Source organism: Rissa tridactyla, chromosome 2 (genome assembly GCF_028500815.1).
Source record: "Rissa tridactyla isolate bRisTri1 chromosome 2, bRisTri1.patW.cur.20221130, whole genome shotgun sequence".
Lineage (NCBI taxonomy): Eukaryota > Metazoa > Chordata > Aves > Charadriiformes > Laridae > Rissa > Rissa tridactyla.
The window spans coordinates 95,498,026-95,522,591 of NC_071467.1; the positions used below are offsets into that span (position 1 = coordinate 95,498,026).

Here is a 24,566-nt window from a genome sequence, read left to right on the forward strand (position 1 = left end):
AGTTAGCATCTCCAAACAACAACCAGGACAGTATAGTCCTGATAACCTAGAGAATACCAGGTAATACAATAATTAAGGAAAGGACCCATTGATGAAGAAAAAACTGTAACATGTGAAGAGCTGAGTTATGCTTGCAGGTATAATATACTGGCATTTCTTAACAGTGTTTTGAGTTTATAAGTCTACAGGAATAGAATGTTATACAGTTGCTTAATTCAAATTTCAACACGTGCTACCTTGTTGACTTAAATTTGTATCTTTGTATTCACAGCGCAGATACTTATTGCTTGACTTAACTGTAGCTAATAGTGGTAGGCTGCGTACATAGATTAGAATATCAAGAGAGATGCTTACTTTTGGAGTGATCAGTCTTGATTTATGAAATGTTATAGGCAATCATTATACATCTGGCAAAACAAGCGAAGTACTAATCAAAAAGAAAACTACTGAAGATGAAGGACTCTGTTTACTGATGCTGAGTGGCAGCAGGACAGCGTGTTCATGTATATAGATAGTATTTGAAAATGTTAGCATTTATATACTTTGTGTGTTGACTTTGCATTTTTTTTATTTACCCAAGATAAAGCTATTGATGGAGTGCAACTTCCAAGTTTTGATAAGTTAGAAGTGATATGAATGTTATTCTAAACTGTAGCATGCTTAAAAACTCTTTTTCTAATCTCAAGTCCTGGTCTTGATGGTGGTGTATGCCTACACCGATATGATACGTATAATGTGTATGTGTAGTACATAAGAATAATGTATGTATGATATGTATAAATACCTAAATTAGCGAAGAAGTACCCTAACTGAAGTAATAGGGCATAAATTACAAGTCATTTGAGCCTTGCAGCTCTTCTGGTAGAAAAAAAATCCCCACCCAAGTACAACCAGTGGAAAGGAACATAAACTGAAGACATGATTTAAGAGAGTGGTTAACTGCTAAGATTTTTCAATAAACGTGAAACATGGATCTCAGTTGTCCTTATACGAAAAGCTCTGGATTCTGTGCAGTAGATTGGATGTCACTATGCTTGTAAGATAGTAGGTACTGGATCTTTCCTAGTTTCCTGTCAGTGCATTCCTTTGTCAGCTGTGGAGTTTTGATACAAATAAGTTGTGTTTTGGCTACCTAAAGTAATTTGGATACACTGAAAGTAGACTCTGAAACTTTCTTAGGGTCGAGGAAAGGAAGCTGGGAGGTCTTTCTAAAGTTTTACTTTATTCATGGCTCTTTAGGGTAGCCCTATGAGTACATGACTAAATAAACTGAGGCTACGTTAGTATTTGGAGCTCTCTGCCAGATAAAGCCAAATTGTTATTACCATACCAGCAAAGTACTCCATATGTGCAGCTCATCATGAAAAGAGCAAGCTATTCAGTATAGCTACACAAAGACTGAAATTTTTTTTACAACATGCTTTATTTATTGAAGTAGCAGCAATGATCATGTAGATAAGTTTATACCTCTTAGAATATGAATCAATATATAGGACATAAATAGTTTTTGTGCCAGCGTGTTCTTAAGACACTTCAGTCTCACTTCATCCTTATAGATATTGCAAATCTTTCAACTACTTGGTTATTTTTGAACAAGACAAGTCTTGACCGTTTGTGTCCAGAGGTCCACGTTCTCTTCCTCTGTTTTCTAGTGGCATCTCTCAGTGGTATCCTCAACTCATTCTTTGCTTCTCATTGTTACTCTAGCACATTTTTTTCTGAGGGTCATCTCTAATCATGGTTCTGAAGTTAGATGATACTGAATTTTAGTGAACTTTGAACTCTTCCACTCAGAAATTCCTCTACCTTAAGTTGTTTGCCCTTAACCTGTCAGGATAAGAATAACTAAGTTGTCGTCTGGTTTTATAGAGCTTGAAGCCTCCTCCAGTTTGCTTAAAAAGTTGGCTGTCCTCCTTACTCTGTCCATCTATGTTAAACAGCTTACTCAGTCATCTTCATCTCTGGTCTAATTAACGAGCAGAAGTAAATAAGTGAGTGTGGTGAACTACCAGGCATAAAAAGGACATATAAAGGAGGATAAGAAAGGATGACTTTTCGGGCCTTTCCTATGGAAAGTGCTCAAAAGAGATTTGTCCTGTTTCAGCTTCTGGGACTGAGATGATGTTTTAATGAAGTGAGGTGGTGACTTAACAAAGTGGATGATGCCTACCCAGGAATCTAAAGACATTTTTGTATTCAGAAGAATTGCTCATAAATATGTAGTCACTTACTAATTGTGTCGTCTGTAGCCAAAGAACAGGAAACGCTTATGTGAAATAGTCAATTGATATGAGTCTCTGAATTACAGATCTTTCAGGTTTAACAGCTACTTTACCATGACAAAGATAACTGTGATGAAAGGTTCATGAATTATGATTATAAATTACTCCAATTTTTTATGTTGTAGAAGTTTCATGGCAAATACATTGCTGTGTTTCATTGAGTACCTCACTAGAAAAGCCAACGTTGCAAGAGAAAGGTATGATCTCAATCAATGACTAAGAAGCTTTCTGTGATCAAGTTCTCAATTTCTTTAATACCAGATCTTAAAATGCTACTGTTGTATGACAATTAGGTAAGCTGTCATCCCAGAATATTTGTTGAGTAGTGTGATTATTTTTTTTCTTTATTTTGTGTCAGGATGCAACAATGTAAATTATTGTTTATTCCTTGCTTATATCAACTATTCCAAAAAAAAAAAAAGGAAAAAACAAATAACAACTCTCCAGGAAATTAGAGGTATCTCGGTACTGAGGGGAGATACTAGAATAGTTCCAACCACAAGACGAAGTGTCGGAACTGTACTTTTTTTTCCTGTTCAGGGAGACTTTTCTCTTCCTTCCCTTTTAAAATCTAGTTCTTGTTGCATGCAGCAAGTGAGAGTGTTTAGGAAGAATGTCTGTGAGGGGAAGGGGAGAACAAAAATATTCCTGTAGTCTCTCTGTTCATCTAGTAACTTGGTAAATAAAAGCTCTTCAGCTGCTTCCATTTAACAAATTTAAATATGCAAGTTGGTGGAGAGGGGATAATCTAGATTGTATGTACTTGATGGAGTTGCCCAAATAAAAAAAGCAACTCCAAATAGAAGATGATCTATTAGTAATTTGCCTAGTTACAGGATAAAGACAGTTAACCAGTCCTCAACTGCTTGCTGTGTCTCTCACCCTGCTGCCTGCCTTCTGCAAATAGGAGTATCACAGGCTTATGTCCCTAACACTTCTGTTCACACCTCTCACTTCCCCCTTCCGTCTCCTTCCCAAATAAACAAATTTTTGGTCCTTACTCCCTCTTATCTTCAGCTGGAAACAAAGGTGTTCCTTCCCCCAACTGTTCCGAAGTGAATGCCTACAACATTTAGCATCTACAGTCAGTTCAGCAAAATGATAAGCTATTGTGAATAATTTATAATAAAAAGGTACTGGATTATTGCAGGTATGTGTAACACTACCTGTATTTCTTGTGTCACTGACTTTACAATGCTCTTGACTTGGAAACCTAAGCCTCTGTGAAGTGATGGTTTATAACTGGTTTCTTTAAATGCTACAGCTGCATTTGTGTGGAACAAGGAATGTTTCTGGATGTTCTCTAATTTCCTTTTGAATGCATTTAATATGCGTGTTGCTTTCAAGGAGTAGGAGAAGAAACCATGTACCAACAAACTCAAGTTTATATTCCTTTATCCAATGGGACATTTGGGGCTGGTTCTATTCTCACATCTCCTGCCCCAAATATGAAGTGAGGGGTGATGCTAGTTTTCCTTGAGCTTTATTTGGAATGTAAATAAGACCCAAGATAGCTACTGACTATGCAGCTATTTTGTTGTGTAAGGTTTGTAAATATTTTTGGTTTCTTAGTTACAGGGGAGTAGTCAGTCTTTCCTTTTTTTCTGAAAATATAGTCATCTTAATAAGCCTTCCTAAGACTGGAAATCAGTTCCCTTTTCTACATAGTGAGGGTTGATAATGACCACAAAGACTGATTTCCTTAAAGGTAATGCAGTACCTAGTAAACCCCGTGGAAATTACAGGGAATGACAGTGGACAGTGTCTGAGTTGGATTCCAACAGACTTTCTTGGTCCATTTTCAAGCTTTTCAGGTGCAATGGCATTTTAAGAGAGAATGAAAGTGCAGCTTTCAGTGTCCTGGGACTGTACCTCAGATATGTTTGCAGAAAGACAATATCAAGAGCTCTCTTCCCCAGAACATATCTATATTTTGGCCGTTCACTTCAGAATAACTGGCTGCTGAACAGGCTGCCATAATTGCAGGTCCCTTCTCAGCAGAAGTAACTCAGTCTTCTGCTCTTGGGCTTCATGTTAAATTGGGGGCATGTTTGTCTCATTCTGATGTAATTTTATGAAATCAGTTGATACCTGCCTGTATTCGGTATCCACAACAGCACACATTCCAGAAGCTTCATTTTAAAGTGTGGAAGAGATGATGGGATAATACTAATCAATGCACCATTGGTGTAGTTACAGAGTGTTTGGCAATCTTGGAAGCCTGCAGTTGTCACGTAACCCCATGTAAGAATGAAGCATTCTCTTCAACTGTGGATTTGAAGTATGTATTCTCATAGTCTATCACTGAGGTATCAAGTTATCTTTACTCTGGTAATATTGCAAGAGGTCCTTACTTTTTCTTGGTAGTTGATGTTTCATCTCTTGCATCCATCTTAGTTGAGAGAAATAAAAGTTTGGATCAAGAACATTGTAAGCACTCCACTCTGATGATCCAGGCCTCTCTTTTACTGAGTATTTTGTGTATCAGTATAATCTGAGAGGTATGAAAATTGTGTGACAGACCTGATTGCAGGGAGGAGTACTGTGTCTAGAAAATAAGTAGCATCTCCACTACAGTATTTACTGGCAAACAAGACAAATCATCCTCTTCTGTGTAAGAACAAGTTATCTTTTGAAATAGCGCATTCTGCATTGCATTTACCTGCCAGCAGTCTCGTTTTGTATTTCTCTGAATAATCTGGGAGAAGGGCCCAACCACATTACTCTGGAGAACTAAAATGGAAGAGCTAAGATATGCACATAATACATTCTAGGATTGAAGGTCTTGAGAGATCAACATATGCAAGCAAGGAAACGCTTGATCTTGCCTACTAGATACATCCTTAATTCCCATATTAGAGTTCTTTTCTCTAACATTTGTTCTTCATAGTTATGCGTATGGTAAAATGGAACATAGACCTTGTGTTTTTTCGCTGCCAGTGTTGACAAACCAGTTTAGACTTGAGGACCTGTTCAGTGTGTTGCTGAACTACAGTCTGCTCAGTCCATACCTCTAAAATTTATTAAGTATCAGCTAACAGTCTATTTGGTGCTTGAGGAAATGATCCCTCATGGGACAGGAGCTTAGTTTTTATCATTTGGATAGAATAGTGTTTTTGGCTGTTAGGAATCTGGTTTTGTGACATTTGTAAATGAAAGGGTCTTCCCTGGTAGCTCTTCTGATGTATGCTAGAAGAATGAGTGTTCCTTCCTGACCCGGTTTTCCTGCCCAAAGTTGTATGTTATTTGTGTTTGCAGGAAAGTAAACTTTTTTTCCCCATGTCCTAAGGCTTGTTTACCTACGATCAAACTATAGGCCTAGCAGGGCTGCCAGGTTCTGTATTGATAGATCCTTTGGTTAATCTCCTTGCTTATTTGCTTCGACTAGAAAAAAACAGTGGGAATACCCAAACTGTGCTAATAACAGACAAGGCCTGTTAAGACTGCAGGAGAGGTTCTTCTCCCAAACTATCCATGACTACGGCAGATTAGATCAACAATCAGTCAATCTCTTAATGCTAGTGAGGGGGTTTATCAGGTATTTGTAGAGTGACTACTTGGCACTTCTGCCACTGCTCTGTCACAGTAGCTTCTGAGAAAGATGAGACATTTAGTACAACAGTACTGTGGTCATTATCCTTTTGCAAAGATTTTTTGAGACCCAACTTGGGGTCAGGGGTGAAGAGATGGAGGATCTGAGGAGAGCTGCTTGGAGCTGCCTTCAATATATAAGTGCATATATCCAAGCACTCAGAGACATTATGTCTTGAACTACAGCTGTTAGTATTAAATGAATGTAGGTTTACCACCCACCCACCTACCTTGCTGCTCTCCTAAGAAAGCCTTTTGTTACCATAATTTAGAGGAGTTGTCCTATGACATAGTTTTGCCTTCTCTGCCTGTATAAAAGGGGAAGGGTTGAGTCTACTCTCAAAGTACTGCCAAATGAAAAAGCTTAAACTGTATTTGTCCTATATGCTTATATACAATATTGACATTGGACTCAAAGGGCTGTGGTTATTGTCTAGCAACTATTCTTTCTCAGCATCCTTTCACAGTGTGTTTTGTTTGAGCTGCTAAGTATTTTTAAATTAGCTAATTGGTATTATTTCTCCTCAAATAACTGATGTGTATCAAGCTGCAATAATACAGGCCCACCTCATAATAAGTATCCTGCTGTTGTAAGGAAACTGTGGTTTTTTTGTTTTGTTTTTTTTTTGGGGGGAACTGCAGCAAAAAGTCTGAATTAATGAGTTTCATGGGATTATGACAACCAGGAAAATGTGCCTCAGTTTGCTGAATTCTGTGATGATATATACCCACTGTAGTTGATTTAAAAAAAAAAAAAAAAAAAAAAAAAAAAATCCCATTTGTTGCATTTCCCCACCATTTTGAGTTATAGTTAATGTTTTTAGAAAACTGCCACCAAGTGAGAAAGGTTCTTTAATTCTTATGTAGTTTCATGGATGGTTCCTGCTCTTTTCTTTGAAGGTAATGATCATGGCTGGCATTCTTCAGGGAAATGTTTGTACTCCGTACTTTCTCCATCCTTGCTTAGTAATTTAAATAATAGTGACTACCTGTCTCTGTGAAGTTCTGTGCTAAGGAATTAGAAGCAAGGAGTTAGACATGTTAAAATTTCTTGTTAAAATTGTAGTGTTTTTATTTTTGCCTTTGAAGCTAGTATGATACAATAGTTCATTACAGCTCCTAGGTAGATAAATTGAAGTCTTTAATCTCAGTTTTCCCATTTGATGTTACCTGATGCTGTCTCTTCCTTTAAAAAAAAAAACAAAAACAAAACAAACCCAAACAAAAATACCAAAACAAACCACAAACATTCCCCCGCAGTTCTTGACTTTTTCCTGGTTCATTGTTTGTTTCAGAGAATATTTCGTTCTTCAGGAGTAGTTACAATACCTAGTAAGAAACTGCAATTAACATTGTTTAAAGAAATCATTAAAAGAATGATGGACTTATTGTAGTGATATATCTGAATCAGGAATTGTGCCAGAATCCTTTTTATAATCTTTTGGTCATAATAAAGTTAGTCCTTTATGATAGACTACTGAAAGAGCTGGTGTTGTCACATTGATTCCTTTTAAGATGGAAATCAGTATTGCTTTTCTCTTACTGTTGATTGTATGCAATGTTTTAAAGTTTCTTACTTATAAAGTTATTGTCTCAGAAATATTAACCCTTTATTTGACTCCTTTCTTTCAGAGATGTGGTACTGGGTTTTCCTCTGGGCTCTCTTCTCCTCTCTCTTTGTCCATGGTGCTGTGGGAGTATTAATGTTTGTGATGCTGCAGAGGCATAGGCAGGGGAGGCTGATCTCTGTCATTGTGGTCAGCATTGGATTTCTGGGTTCTATAACTGGAGCAATGATAACCAGTAAGTCTGTCTCTTGTTTTGTTGCTTTTTTTTCTTTCTTTCTTTAAATCTAACTTCTAAAAAGAAAAAAAAAAAAAAAAACAAACCCAAAACCACAAAAACCTTTTTCTTAGTGATTTGTTAATTGTTTGTTAAGGATTTTGCCTTAGGTATAGCTATCCTAATGATAATGACACTGAGTTGCTCTTCTATTGTGTAAAGATAAAACTACTATAAATTGTTAGAGGAGTGCAGAAATCACCCTACTCTTTCATTTTGGAAAGCTTTGGTACTAAGCTATTCAAAAGGTGTATGGTCAGCAGGTAATATCTTTTGGGGATCAGGAAGAGCAGTCCTGTCCTACCATATTTGTTGCAGATTTTTTTTGGTCAAAATTTCCTGATCAAGATCACCTCTTAGTACCCTTAAAACCGCAAACTTCTCTTGCAAATGAGATCCTGATTCCATTGGTGACAAGGCTGAATTCCTGCTCATTTCCTTGGCCTGCTGGAGACTTTTAAATTGCACCTGAATAGGATGTTGCTCTTTTAAAAGAAATGAAGTGCAATGTAGGCAGTGTTTTATAGCTAAGAAAATTTGTTTCTTTGTTTGGAGAAGTTGCACTTGTCGTATGGATTTGAAAGAACTTTCCAGTTTTGGCTTGGCCAGAATGTTTCTTTCTAGTTTATTTGGGGTAGGGAGGAAGGAGGGAGGAAGGCCATTAGACTTCCCGCCCCCCAAAAAAATATAAAATTAAGCTATGCTGTTCTAGATAAAATGTTCTTTGGCAAGGGCATCTGTTACAGAGTTTCTTATTGTGTTAGTCTAATGCCTACATTTTGAGATACGTTTTAGACATTTTTTATTTCTTGGCATTGCATCCACAGATAAGATGTTAACCATTATTCTGTTAAAGCAGCATGCTGAATTGTTCAGAGAGTATAGTTAAAACCTATACGCGTCATTAAAATGTTGCAGAAAGCAGGAGTATTTTATGCAGTAAAGTGCAGAAGTGTTACACCTGACCAAATATGGCACACAAGTGATGTTGCCAAGAGGGTTTTTAGGAAATACTGCTTAGCTGTTGTCATCTTGAGTTATTGGTATCAGATATTGTTTTTCTATGTTTCCTAAGATATTCCATTATCTGTGTCAATACTGAAATATATGCCATGAGATTAGTAGGACACTTTATTCAGTCTTTGGCCTTATCCTATCCAGCTATGTTTATCTGTCTTATAAATAGATTACAGTAGCTTTCCAAAGCAAATAGGAGCATGGTGAGTTTTCTGTCTGGGAGGGGAAAAGAAACAGTGAATATTATTTTCACAGCAAAGAAGCTTGTGCTTTGTTGTCTGAAACAATGCAGGTAAGGAGTTCTCAACATTAAAATCAATGGATTGAATGCGGCCTATGTAAACCTGAGCAGCAATTTCTGCCCAAGGATCTTCAGTATTGTTGACTAGACGGTCTAACTTGAAAGGCCTTTGAGGGTAAGGGACTGTAAATCTAGCGACCTTTTAAACTGTAGGCCAGCCTTGCTGCCTTTCATTCCCGTTTTTCTGTGTACTGCCCAGATAGTCAGAATAGTGGTATCCCTCAGCTTTGGACATATTCATGGATGATTTGTGACAGATTATTTCTTATTGCTACTGAAAGTCCTTCTTGCCTGTTGGTTTTCAAGGTTAAATAAAAATGCAAACTTAATGAAAAGTTTTGTTAAGACTTTTCTCAAAAGGTTGTTTTAATTGCTGTGTATTTCTCAGCCTAGATTTTCCATCACTTAGCAACTGTTCAGTATAACTGGACTATAACCTTTTGCTAAGGTGAGGTGGAACCAGCTGAGGGCCTTATGTTACAAGTTATGCTGATTTTTGTCCTGTGATTAAAATGGCAGTGGCCCTCTGAGAAGATCAATCATGCATGAGGATTTCTGAAAAACGGAAGATAGGAAATGTGATGCTGGAATATCCAAGCGGAGACTTTTACAGTATTCTGTGGTGGGAAAGGTTCAGGTTCAGTGATTCTCAAATTGAAAGTACTTTGTCTTTTATCTATGCATAAAAAGAGGAGCAACACAGTTGTATCTTTGGCATCCAATTTTACAGGTCAAAACATTAAACAAGTAAGCAGTACTGTGTTTGTGTAAATTCACTAGAGAATTTCTCCAAGCTTAGACTATAGACTTGTTGTGCGGTTCCCAAAGGTTTTGCACAGAGCATTGCAACTTGGATAGCCAAATACTTTTATTTTCAGGTATTTTTGTTTCTGGACAGCAGTGGGTTGTTTCATACTGAAAGAAATTCTTTGGGGACCTTCTGAAGACAAATTACAGTGTCAAAATATTAAATTGAGGATTTTTAATAGCTATTGTGCTGCAAACTGGGATGCAGTTTCAAGTCTTTAGTCATTTGGATATGCCTTGTCCAGTGCTTAAGCAATTGAAATAGCAAACTGACTTCAGTTTCCATTTTGTATTTACGGTTCTCTGCATCATTTGTGTAGGTGAATAAATGCAGTATAGACTATTAAATAATATAAGCGTATTTTTACTCAAGTAGACCTTTCAAACTTTCTGGCCTTCTGGGATCTGTTTACTAGCGTATAGAAAAGCGAGAAACCCCACAGTTTCTAGGCTTTGAAAAATCACGGAACTTCATGGTTATAAAAAAAGGTATAAAAAAAAAATTACTAAATAGCAGTGAATACTGTCAAAACAAACAAAAGAACCCCCCCAAAGAACCCAAAATTCCAGAAAACCCACACCCAAGAATAGATAAATGTCAGGCATTTTGAGGCAAGGATTTTAGCTGTATTTCATCCAGAAGGGTCTGTTCTTCCTTTCCCTGAGCGCACTCCTTTTTGGTGACATATTCTCATTTTCCTCATTGGCAGCCTATGGTAGTATACTTTGGCTCTGTGCCAATTGTGCTGGGTTATGCATTACAGGCTGTATTGCACACTGTTATTTGATGAGTATAAATACATAATTAACAACCCCCAAATTTTTATGGGTTTATTATTGATATTCTCCAGAATATCTCAGTGTTTTCTCCAGAAGCCAAAAATTTCTGTTATTGATTATCTAATAGCATCAAATTATGGTATCCCAATTTGGCTGATTCGAATTCACTTTGAGAATTCAATCACCAAAATAACTTTAATGTCTGTACTGGGCTCTGTCTAAAGGATCTTTTTCGTGTTTTGACAGCAGATAGTCAAGGAACAAATGGCAAAGCTTATGCAAGGTAGCTGAGTGAAATACCATAAAGCTAGCCTTCTGGTGAGATATTTCGGACAAAATCTCCTGTACAGAATGTGTTGTTTTTTAAAAAACAACAATAAAAAAACCCAAACAAACAACTCCAAACTTACTCACCTAACAGTCTGATTAATAGTGTTTATAAATACTGTTATGGTCACAATTATTAGTGAATTCTACTCTTCCTAAAATTTTTGTAAAAATTAGGTGTTACTTTTCTAAGATATCAGATGATACAGATTATACTTTCAGAAGATCTGTTGGGACTCAATGTATTTCTGTGTCATTAATAGGGTTTTGATCACTTCAGCATACTATTCCTGTTAGTGACTGTGCAAAAACAAGGAAATTCCAAATTTTTTTAACTCTTGACTATTATTTGAAAAACTTTGGTGGCTTTTCAGTTTTCTTTGAGCCTGAAAAAGCTTCTGTGATATCTGAAAGCATTTAATTATGATTAGATAGCATCTGAGACCATACATACTGAAGGCCTATAATGAAATTTTGGGGTTCAGTCTTTAGGAAAAATGAATTCATTCTGAAATAAAGGACAATAAACTTAATGTTTATTCTTTAGGCAAGGAAAGGAAGCACTGTATAGAAAATATCAGTTCAGACGTTATTTAATAAAAGCTTCATTCTAAGTGAACTTTTGAGGTCCAGATTGAGTAAATTTTTTATGTATGGACACAGCTGTATACAAGCCTGTATTTCTTTTTTTGAATGAACATTTTAGTATCCTTAAAAGGCTCAAAGTTGTTTGAGCAGAAAATGTTATTCGTCATTAACATATTATTTTTTGACTGATTGATATGAAGAGTTATCTTTTTCTTAGGCATTTACTCCAAGATGTCACAGCTATACATTTGATCTGTGACTTTTGTTCTTCAAATGCGTGTGATAAATTCAGTATGTGAAAGACAGTAAAAAGGAGTTATTGGCACCTGGCTTTTTTTAGAGTACATTATTTTGTTTCTGGTTTATCCTGGCCTTCTGATGTTATACTTTCAACGGGAATTTACACTCAACTGTACAAGAAAAAGGTCTCTTAATTTTTAATGTGATATAGCTTAAAATCTAGTCATGCCGGTTAGAAATTTCCTCTTGTACACATTCATGGATAACTGCAATACTTTGACCTTTTTCATGTTTTGCTTGATTTGCTGAACAATTGTTAACAATTTAGTAGCTTAAGACAAAACTAAACTGACACAATATGACCAGCTTATTGAACTGAAATATTAAATGAAGCTGATAAATGTGTGTTTACAGTTATTTTGTAGACACAAACAGTTTTACTACTGTTGTATTCTCCCTGCCCACATAAGCAATATTAAACCACGCTTAGAACTCAGTCAATTTTTAGAGGATTTTTTTTTTTGCTGCTTTTTCAAATTAGCAGAAGGCAAAAATATAAAAAAAAAATTTGAAGACGTCTACAAGAAATGGCAAGATTCAGTTTTCTTAAATCGAACTGATGTTGGAAAAGTTAATCTGGTTCAGTTGTGAAAATTATTCCTAAAGGATTTGTGTAACTAGAAAAATACAAGCAAGGCTAATAATTCCATAATGCCATGAAGTAATACAGTGTTTGGTAATGTTCTATAAATAGTTGATGCATAGACACGGTAAAAAATTTGTCATGTATTTCAGCCTTGGGTTTTTTTCTGTGATTTGATCATTGTTTTTCTTGTGATTCTTAGGTGCTGCAGTAGCTGGAATTTACAGAGTAGCAGGAAAGAATATGGCTCCCTTAGAAGCTCTTGTCTTTGGTGTTGGACAGACAGTACTGACATTAATTATCTCATTTTCAAGAATTCTTGCAACGCTTTGAGATTTATGTAGAAGGGGAAAAAAAAATCCACTAGTTTAAAGAAATCTTTAATCTGAAAAGAAGCTTCCTGAAAGTGGATTCATCAGTTTACGAACTTGAATTCTAGTGCAAGAAGGAGGAAGCTACGTGGAACCTGCACTCCAAATCTAGAGGTTCAGTCAAATGAACAGACTGTCCTCTAGTGTCTGAACTGTTGTACTTCTGCACTGCGCCTTATGTGCCTCAATCGCAGGCAAGGTGCAATCCATGTGTGAGAAGTTGAGACAAAGCACCTTGAATTAGCTGCCAGTCAGGGTAATGCTTGGTGATGGGATTATTGTTCTTAACAGTGTTGTAATAAAATGAAGGGACACTCATGAAAATCGCTGCATGTGCCAAACTTGGAGTTTAATTCTTAACGGTTGGTTGGGTAAGCTTTGAAATTGTAATTATAGAAGAATGCTGTGAACATACAGTCTACTTGAATTCAGGAAAAATAGCAAGATAACTGACTTCTGTATTAGCAGAATATCTTTGAATACTGAATATTCTTATTCAGCATCCAAACTAACTGTTAGGTCTGTTTTGAAGTATAGATGAACATTGATGGGGTTTAAGAACCACAACTTTAGCAGCCCTGATGTAATTAGCATTATGTGTAGGACTGCTCATGGCAGTTTTCTGAAGCTCAGCACGTCATTTCTTCATGGGTTTAGCTTGTTGGAAAGCAGTAGTTTAAGGAGACTGTATGGGGGTTACTAAGTATAATGTGTTGCGTATGCACAAAGAAATCTTAAATTGTTGCTTTCCTTGAAATTATTTTGTCTTAAGCAGAGGTGGTTACCAGTCCTTCTGAAAAGCTCAGAAAGGCCACTTGTTGCACATAAGCTCACTATATTTATTTAAGCACTGGTAGGACTCATAACCCTACATGTATTCTTTAAAGAACACAGAAATATAACAGACTTTAAAAGGGTACACCTATGAGGAAAATAGAAAGGGGTAAAAAAAATATGTTCTGATTTTCTACCAAACAAAAATGTTGTGTTTAATAAATAGTTACTATACTACAAAAGTTTGGAAGTGGGGCAGCGTTAATGTATTTACTACCTTGTTTCTGAACACTTTGTGTCTCTGAAAGATTAAGATACCTGGAACTTTCAAATACTTCAAAAGACTTCAGTAGTTTGTGCTTTTCTAGTTTAAAAGGGACAGTAGTGTTGTGCATGTGAAATGTCTTAAATGTGAATGTTTTGGAGTGAATAGACATTTTAAGTTTAATTACTAATTATTTATGAAATGCAAAATTTAAAGGGCACAAAATTCAGTGTGAGGAATAAGGGATCTTTTACATCTTTCCTCTAACTGAATGCTTTTCAGCAGTCAGCTTTTAATGCTGACGGGAAGAGTAAATTACTCAAAGGTTTTGCTATTAAGATGTCAGAAAGACTTTCAGAACTGCTGAAACCACTGGCACCTACCGTGCAAATAAAAGAATATGGTTAAAATACAATTTGCAATCCAGGCGTATTGCTTAGTGCTTAAAAATCCTATAATGAATTAACCTGTCTGCCTTTATTTTACTCCACAAACTGTTTTTTTTTCAAGTGCTAAGGATGCTAATATTATTTTTTTTTTTCTTTAAAAGTATTTAAGTCTTGTTTGGAAAATGTACAAAGTTATGGACTTTGCAGGGAACAAGGTAAAACATAGGTTTATAAACCTTTCAGTGTTATATTTTGGCTTTGAACTGCTTTAAACTGTGGCTGAATACATATATTCTCACTGTTTTGAATGTCTTCAAAAACTTATTTATTTTTCATGGTTTGGGCTTTTTGTCTTGTAGTTTTTTACTTTCTGCTGATACTTTTTGGCATAACAATCATTGCACTTTAGTAGACAATGAAATTATTACATCTGTAAAAGGCAATTTAAACTCCCCATTTTTTTAAATATTGAGAAGACTGGTTTCAGGTATTTAACTCAAATTGAATAATAAAATAATTGAAGATATTTCTCCTTATGTGCCTTGTTATGTATATTTTTAGGGGAGAGGATTTAAAAAAATAAATTACCATATCTTCATTCTTGTTCTATTTTTGCTATTTCTAATTAATTTGGTTATTTGATATAATGTCTTGGTCAATAGACATTAAAACACTTCTGTTTGACAACCTGGAACTGCTTGTGTGGATCAAAACCATCTGTTTCATGAAGCACTGTGTTCAGTAATTGACATTGTCTCATGACTTTACCTCACACTTAAACTCCTTCCCAGTTTCCAAATGTCCTCGAGCATTTCAATTCTTATTTATTGTATGAGGCTACTAGGCTGCCACTGATCAATGGCTTGCTGTCTTTCTCTAAGTTAAATGATAACAGACTCATGCTAACTACAAAATGCATAGACAAAATTTTTATTGATGACCGTCATTGTTTATTTTAATTGCAGTGCAAATTAAATTGTTCCCATTGTGACTTTCCTCCTTTGACAAGGAGGCATCTTTGCAGATGCAAAGTTACCTTCCTCCAATTAATTTTTATGCATAGGTCATTGTAATCACTTTTAAAACATTGTTAGGTGCTTAGTTGTCTCTGCTTCATATGGCATTATCACCTGGCAGCAAAGAATAAGCAGGTAATATAATGCCTAAGTGGCTTAACAGAGACAAAGGTATGTGTTTGATAGAAAATTGGTTTTAACTATTTCTTGTGAGAGATATATGAGGACAAATAGTTTGTCTATGAAGTATTCTTTGGTGATAGCATGAATTTACTGCGTAACTCCAGCAATGAAAGGAAGTGTAAGTGGCCTTATGTCTGTGAAACTTTGAAGTTTCATTCCACATCCTTAGAAAGAGCACTGTTAAACATAAGGTGCTCTAGTCAGAGTGCAATGTACGCATATATATATATGGTGTATATATGTGTATGAGTGATGTTTTTGGGTGTGTTCTATACCTTGCACACACTAACAATTGAAATAACTTGTCCAAGTAAAAGAAAATTACTTCAGATAACCTTCCCCCCACCCCCATCCCCCGCCTTGATATTAGACTACAAAGACGTTTTGTGTGTGAACGGCACTGATGGTACTCTGGTTCCCTTTGGACAATACAGTGTTGTGCGGATGTCCACACAGGATCTCTTAGCGCTATCTTCAAATAGCTTTCTGACTGTCTGCATTGTCTGATTAGGCACATTCTGTGCATTGTTAATGATTAATTTCTAGTAAAGAACAAATAATGCATTAATACAATTTAATTTTGGGATTATATTCCCAAATAATTATTGCCTTCCATTTCATGGGTAATTCTGAGTTTATGAAACTAATGTGTACCATGACTAGTGATATAATTTGAAGTTTACTGTTGAAACTTTTTTAAAGAAACCAATAATTTAACCAGATTCGAACGTTCAACATGGACCAAAGAGAGTAGTCCTGATTTTGTGTCATATAGCTTTCTATTTTTGAAGTACACTTTTTTTTACTCTATAGTATTAATCTTCAACATATCGCATATTGATATTTATTTTGGTTACAATTTCTGTTTCGATTCTGTTGGTGGTGAGGCATATATAATGTCATTTGAGTGGAAGCTGTTATGAAGTCTAAGCTCTAATAACTATAAAAACTGATTTGATTGTTATTTTCTGTTTTAATTTATGTATTTCATGCACTAAGCATATTCTAATAATGCCTTTCCTGCATTAAATCAGAATATTATATCATGAACGAATTAAGCTGCATGGTTTTGTACATAGCCATTCAACATCACACATTTATAACTCCACATAAATGATTAATTTTCTTCTTCAGACACAATATTCCTAGGTGTAATGAGGTGTGGATGAATCAGTTAGGGAGGAAAAAAAAAAAAGTATGTGACTAATAAGACTTAGAAAAACAATGGTTAACGTGAGAATTTTTTCAGTTACTCTTCTGTTTTTGTAAATATCCTTTTTCATCATATGTGTACTTCAGTTAAGGAAAAATGTGGAGGTTGGTGGTTAGAATGAAAACTGCAACCTAATCTAATTCCAAGCAATTAGACATAAAATGAAAATTCTGAAATTTGTTTATAAATTACAAGGGAGTGCTACATCTATATAAGTGCTACAATGTAACTTTGAGTGCTACCAGAATTAAACACGCAACTGCATTGGCATGTTGACAGTATACCTTTTGAAATATTTCTTTTTTTTTTTTTTTAACCTCTAGATTGGGAGCAGCTCAAGGTGAAAAGACTGTTTAAATCCTCAGCTGTTGCTTCAGAAGAAATAAGTGTTCTTTGTGTAAAGGTGAATTTAACACAGCTGAAAACCCAGCATTGGGTTAAAAGTCAAATTTTCAGTCACACCTCAATTATACCACCACAACCTTGAAGGTCAGTGAGAAAAATATTCTGTACTCTGTTACAGCAATGAAATCTTCATCTGGGCTGCACTGGTTTGTGTACTTAGCTGCACATCCTTTGGTGAAAATGAAGTTGTCATAGAAAGTAGACTTTAACCGGAGTACATACCATTTGATACCTTTTAAGTGAGAAAGATGGTGTCCTGACAGCATGCTGTTTCCCACGTTTGTGCCTAGACTCATACTTGAAATCAGTTTCTGCATTAGGCTTAAGTGTAATCACAAAGGTATCTTGAAGTCTGCAAAGTTATGTTACTGCTTAGGTTTTTTTCCTGGTATAGCAGGAGTCAAAACAATTATACTCTAAAGTAATGATCTAAAGGACCTTCTTTCAGTGACACACTTTTTTTTTCCAGTTCTAATTGTTCATCTTGTAGGTACTGAGTGCTTTAAGAAGTTAATGCAGGAATACTAGTAAGATTTGTCAGCTGTTAAAGGGAATGGATAGTATGTCCTTTTGTGCTGCTTTTGTGAACTGAAAAAAACCCCACCAACCTATAAGGCAAAGTAAATACTGAAGAAATATTTTGATTAAAATAAATAATACTTGATTGGTATAAATGACAGTGCTTCTGATTTGAGATCTAACTTTTTAAGTGTAGTTCAGTTATTTAATATTGCCATTGTAAAAATTGGTTTCTGCATTGTCCATCAATATAAGGTATATTGATGAGGCCACCAGAGCTAAAAATCTAAAACTTTTTAAAATTACTTGGCTGGAGGTTTTTACTTGTTTGAAGTGTAGTTAACTTTTATACAGATATTGAAGTTTTGAAAGTCCTTAGTATCTTGGGGATTTAGAGAATAATCAGGTATTTATGTAACTAAACTTCTGACTGTGGCAATATATAGAATAGCATATATTTCTTCATAACTGCTATTTCTTACAGAAATCACTGAAGATAGATATCCATTTTACAGTTAGAAAAAGGCTACGATGTTTGACATTTATATTGATAACTATAACAGTTGTACTATAAGCTTTACAAACACAATCAGTATTATAACCATTTGGATTTGGCTGAGCAAATAAGGAGGAAAGGAAAAAGGGAATCTGTACGTCTTTAGGAAAGAAAAAGGCAAAAAGTATCCATTAGTGCACTGATAAAATTGTTCCCTTCCAATACTGTTTCCATCAAGCAAGGCTGAAACAATAGATCATACACAATGCAGCACAAGATCTCGCCATAAAATGTCTTGTGGATAGAATGCATTCCGCAAATTTGTTTTAGAAATAAATGTTCATATTTTCACTTGGTGAAGTACCCGAGCTAAAGGATCATGACCTAGACACTGTTGCAAAGCTCAAAGATAGCTCTCTCTAAGTGATGGAGAAGAGTGATTTAACATGTTGTTGATTTATGCTTTGTACAGGACTATATTACGCTGCGAAAAAGGTCTTCATTTTGAGTTGTGGATGTACTGCATGTTCATGTAACAGTTTAGCTACAATTAAAAAAAACCAATAGTACTTTAATGGGTGATAACTTAAGCTGTAAATACTGTATACTATTATCTTTCATTTTTTTAAGCAACTTTTTTATTTCCTTATTTGTGTACAGTCCTCTATGTACATATAAAAAAAACCCACAGCATTTTGAGAAACTTTTGTAGTTAACTTCTGCATTTTAATTGCCGTACTGATCTAAACACGTCCATTTGGCTGTTTAGTTCTGTTTTCACTGTACGCTTTCAGGTTCTTGGAAAAGCAGCAATAACAGTTGGACAATTATTTAAAGTAAAACTTTTTTCTGCACAATTTCCACTTCCATGCTTTAGAGTGGAGGCACAATGGACCACTTGTCCAATTGTAAGATTTCAAGAGCCTTTAAGTAGTTTTTAAGTTTTTATCTCTTTTTTTTTTTTTTTCTGTGATAGGAAGTGTTTCATAGTAGCTTATAAACAGAATTTACAAGTCAAACACAACTTCTTGTGCTTGTTTATTTGATTAAAAGTTTCTGTTAAAATATTTTCATAAACTTCCCATAGTTTATTGCATGTGCTTATAAATAAGTAGTCATAAAGCTATGCGTCAACCTCTGTATGAAATACTCTGATAACATAAGTTTTACATTTTGTGAACCTGTTTGAAATGTACAAATGTGCACATAAAATAAAGCTAAAATTAATACTTAAGTGATGCACTTTCTTCTAGACTGTAGTGATGCGTTCCTGCCAAGCATCTTATTTAGACTATATATAAAATTATCTATTTATTATAGATTAAAAAAGACCTCAATAGGATCTATGTTGGCACACGACTAAAGTGTGTTGTGGGCGAGACTTTAATTTCTCCATTTTTTTTTTTTTCACATAATATTTTAATACCTGTGGCCTCTGTTCCTGATAGTTAAATTCTAGCACATGGGGAAAAAAATGCCTGAGCAAATAAACACATGTAAGTGGCTAGTTACAACAGAAACTGAGGCACCTGCTTTTGTGGTTATAATGAAGATTTGTTTATGCAACTGGATACGCATAGTTTAGAAAACAAATTGCTTGTAGAAATGAAAACAGATTGATTTAGTTCATCAGATTAAGCCAGCTCACAATGGAATACTGTTTGGGGAAAAATATGCTGGGTCAACATAATGTAAAAGTGGGGTTTTTTTATTCTGCTTTGTTTTATTTTTTTGTTGACCTGCTGAGGTGTGTAGATGCTATTTATTCCTGCATTTGTCACATGTGCTTTGTTTTTAAGGAAGTCTAATTCACTGTGAGTGTATTGGTCATTACCTTTTGGAGATGTCATTTTGACAAAATAAAATGTAAGCTTTGTATTGGCTATTTTAAATAAAAGGCACGGTTTTATTTGCTTTATAGTTTATTAAATCAGTCTGAGAACGTTCATCAGTAAATCTGTCTCTCTTCCATGCAGCCTGAAAGTGCTGCTTTTAGAGATGGCATCATAATAGCTAATTTTTCATGAAGAGCTTAAGGGGCTTTAGAGAGTACAAAACCAGGTTGCTGTATCTCGAAGTAGTGGTGGAATATTTTTTTCATTGGGTGCATTTGGGGATTTTTTTGTTTGGTTGTTTGTTTTTTTTTAATTTGTAAGTTAAAGTTGCTTTCAAGAGGAGTGTTTACTGCAAGTCGTGGAGGCACAAGAAGGGGAATTAGTCTGAAGGAAAAGATTCAAAATACCTGAATCTTCTGGTTATAAACTCTGGAGGAACCTGTGTAAGGTACAATGCAATATTGTGCAAAAGTATAAGCTTTTGGAGTAACAGCCAGAAGCAAGGAGCTGCTTTAATTCTGCACCCTGCGTGGGCTAACTGCCTCTGCAGAACAGCAGGGTACCTTTGAGGTCCACCTCTGACCACAGCAGGGCCACCTCACCACCCTAAGTGCTTCCTGGCTGCTTGCCCTGGACCGCTGCAGGAAATCTGGATCTCTGGAAAAACTGAGCTGTGTCCGCATCAGGAACCAGGGGGAGAACAGGAGCTGAAAGTGCTAGAGCTGCTCCAAGGTAAGTCCATCCCCGCTTCCAGAATGGAGCCCTCTCTCTGGGAAGAATGATGTCCAAATGCCATTTCTAGTGTGCCAAAATGGCTCATTCAGAACTAGTTTGGGCACTTCTTTTCCTCCTTGGAAAAAAAAGATGTGTTTATTTTTAAGACACATTTTCTCTTGAAGAACAGACTTTATTGCTTTCTGAGGAGCTTACTTTTGGGGAATGGTGTTAAGCCACTGCATCTTATACATTGCTTCACAGAAAGGTTTTTGAATCTGTTTCCCTCTTTCTGACACCCAAGAGAAATAGTTTCATCTTTTCGTGTCAAAACTAATTAGCCTGGTGAGGTAGATATTAACAAAATAAAACTCCACATTAATATGTTTTATATATTATAAAATATATAATGTATACATACATATATGTAGATATAAATATAGATGTATAATACAGAATTTTATACATATGTTCATGTTTAGCTGAACTCATGCTGTCTGTACTTGTGTAAATAATTGAGTTTTTTACCCTTTCTTTCAAAAAATAATACCTGTTATTTCTCATTTTTAAGTATTTCTAGTAAGCTTGGGCACAGAAGTATAATATGAGTGGAGCTTGTTCAACTGTAATATAGGATACATGTTTAAATTATTCATAGAGCATGAAGACTTGATTTTTATTTCAAATATGTTCCTTTTGTCCAAATTAATTATGGCGTGTATCAGCCTACCTATGTTGATGGATTATAGAAAACGCTGGTTACTGGCATTCCAGGCATGATAGATATTGAAGTTGCAGGGTTGTGGGTTTTTTTAATTGTTAAAAGCTGAATGAAAATATTGCTGTAGAATAGCAGCTTGAAATTTTGTCAGTAGAAGGGGAGCCAGAGTAATCAATTGTCTGAACATATAGCTTCCTATTTAACATGCAGTTATTTCAACGCAACAGCTCCAAAAACAAAGCTATCCCTTTGCACAGTGCCTGTTACCTGAGTAGTACCTTCGTACAGTGGTTGTGTTTTACTTTAGAGCTGTCTAAACTGTCCCTGGTGCTATTAAAAAAAAAAAAAAAAAAAATTCTGCCTTAAAAAGGGTGTTTCTAATGCCTTCACTATTTTTCAGTGCTGTAGCAGTTGCAGCTAATGCATGCCTTTTTATTTCAAAAGCTTATTGGGTGTAGCTTCTGCTTTTAGTACAATTCCTTGTAGGCTTTAGATGTTATTTGTTGTCTAGTAATTATTCAGCATGAGTTGTTGGTTCATTTTTTGTTCAGCCACTACCCGGGTGAGGTGTGCAGCCCAGTTCCTAGGACTGGGTAACCTGGAGCTTTAGTTATAGCCTTTTTGGAGTAGGTCGCGTGTTGGGCATGGTAGCACAACAGGGGAATAGTCAGAGACTAATGTAAGACAGTAGAAAACAGTCGTCTAAAAACAGGATTACAAGATAATACACAGCATTGTTTGGCATGCTAAAATGATAGGGTTTAAATAATATTTTTTTTTAGCCATAATTAATCCCATTATCACAAAGCTAAGTAGCTTGAGTGATTTGGAATAAAGCATAACAGTGTTTGAGAAGTTAACGACTGCTGGATGGTGACATGACAGGCCCATTGGCACGTGCGTGAAAACGATAGCGTAGATCGCTTGAGTGGCACAAGCTATGGAATACCTTCAAAGAAAAGCATGGAACTTAGATGGGATGCAGAAGCAGAGCAAGGGATGGGGTGGCCAAGACAGGATGCACTAGGTTATGGCAAAGATCTGCATAGTGTTTGAAAGGGATGGAGCAAAGAAAGGTGTATTTCTCAGGGCTGGGGGAAAAAAAAGCATGGCAATAACAAGAGGGCAGATGGCATGAGCTTCATCTGAAAGGTTAGTTTTCAACTTGCTACCTGTAGGAGAGATTTGTTATTTTGAACATAAAAATATAGATGTCCACATCAAAGATCATGCCTTAAGTTTACTGTTTTGAACGATGGCAGTGTGGTCTAGGGAGGGAAAATAAGTAGCGAGATACAAAATAAAAGAATAATACATTCTGCTGGAAGAATTAAAGTCAAATTCTAGGGAATCTTCATACTTCACCCGCCACTCCTTCACAGTCAGGTGCTGCACGAAGGCACACATCTAGGGCTGTTGCCCTCATGTAGGAGGGATGCTTCTGCTTTCATAGAGTTCTTAGTCTGTCTTTTTCAGGGTCCCACCAGAGCAAAAAAACACCTGCCCCTGTTGAGTAATGCCAAAATAATTTTAAATCTGCTCAGGTTCAAATAACTTTTAACTTTTCAGTTAACTACATTTTTAGTTTAGGGAATATTAGAACAGATGCCTTGCCAAATTAGCGTTCCACAAATTCAAGAATTTATTTTTTCTTGATTTTATTTCTTTTTTAAAAGGCAAAAAACCAACAAAGTATTAAGTAGCTTACTGCACCAGATCATATGCTCTGATTTTTTTTTTTTTTTTTTTCCTAATTCTGAAGGAATATATAATCCTTACGTTAGAGGGTTATAATGGTAAAAGGATTGGATGGTTTGTTTCTCTGGCACAATAGCTTGATTGGTATGCGAGTAAACCTCCTGCAAAGCAAAAGTTCTGTCACTAGGTGGTGATCTTGGCCTGTGCATGCTTGCTTTTCTGCCGGCCTTCTCGCTCCCTTTCCTCCCACTCCTCCCTTCTAGATAACGACCAAAGCAATAATCCTCACCTTCGCTTCTGTTTTAATGCTGCTTCTGAATATTGTGTCTACAAATGTAAAAAGTCTTAACATTTAAAGGCTTAGGGCAAACTGAAACAATTAATCCTCATCTTTTTCCTCTCAACTTTATCTTTGCTTATGACGTCTGGTACTCAAGGTATTATTTATTATTTGTGGCTGGTAGTGTTCTTAATGTGAATACTTCTAAAAGTCAAAATAAAAACTACAGGAGCAGATGAGAAAATCCAGAGCTGGAACACTTTAATGTTAAATTATTCTTTACCTGAATAGCAGAAAAAAATGGATTTTTTTTTTTTTTTTTTTTTTTTAAAGAAAGGAACAGAGTGATAGTGTATAGGTTCAGGAATCCAAGGCAAAAAAGCTTTTGCCTGGTGACAGGTAGTAAGGAAACAGTAAAAGTGAGAGGGGACAACAAACTGGAACAGAAGGGAATCTCTCCTTGAGACTTTGCTTCTACTTGGCTTGTTACAGTGGGTGCTTTCTTTGATACACCTTCTTTCTTTCCATGTAGTGCAGCTCTAACTCAGCACCTTTCACAGGCATCCGGTGACAAATGGGGAATTTTTCAGGAGTTTACTAAACATGATGGTTTTGTCTTACGTATTTGCTAATGCAAGTCAGGACTCAGACTTGCACAGCTGAACTTTAGACTCACCTCTGTTAGTGCCTGGCCATTGCATTAAAGCTTTCTATGTGTTCTATTCTATTAAAGCTTTCCATTGTGTGTTTTGGAAAGTGAAGTCCTCTTTGGCTTTCTAACTGGTCGAGTTCCTTTGCTCCTAAATATGAAACATGTTTCCGAAGCAGAGATTTTTGGAGGTATTAAAACGTGAATAAAGCTCAAATTCTAGTTCTTCAGGTTTGTGTATGTGTCACTAGTCATCTTTCTGCACAAGAAAACATTGTGAACAAAACGAAAGTCTGGAAACTTGAAAAAAAGTTTTCAAGCTACAGCTCTGTTGACTCTTTCCTCCTACTGTTCTTGGAATATTTTTGTTTTAATAAACTCCGTTCTTGAGTCTTACATACCCAAATTTACCAAGCTGGCATCTTTGGCTAGATGCCTCTACCAGAGTAACTGATGTACCAACGGTTTTCTTGCAGTTTCCTTCTCCCTAGTGCTAGGATGGGGAAATAAAATAGACCTACTCACACTTCAGGTTGTTATTGCACTCCGTCATAGCAAAGAAATGCCTTTTTAATGTTATCTTACTTTTCTGTCCTGTAGATAGCAATAGTGATTGTGTT

The 24,566-nt window shown here is 35.8% G+C and overlaps 1 protein-coding gene across 1 annotated transcript in view; it reads left to right on the forward strand.

Moving 5' to 3' along the window:
* The window catches only part of TMEM170B (transmembrane protein 170B), a 28,009-nt gene extending 4,038 nt beyond the window's left edge, over positions 1–23,971 (forward strand). Inside the window, exons 2-3 of the mRNA XM_054190949.1 lie at positions 7,506–7,676; positions 12,621–23,971. Coding sequence (XP_054046924.1) covers positions 7,506–7,676; positions 12,621–12,751 — 302 coding nt within the window. The 3' untranslated portion in view covers positions 12,752–23,971. The remainder of the gene's footprint in view (positions 1–7,505; positions 7,677–12,620) is intronic.
* The last annotated feature ends 595 nt before the right edge of the window (positions 23,972–24,566 follow it).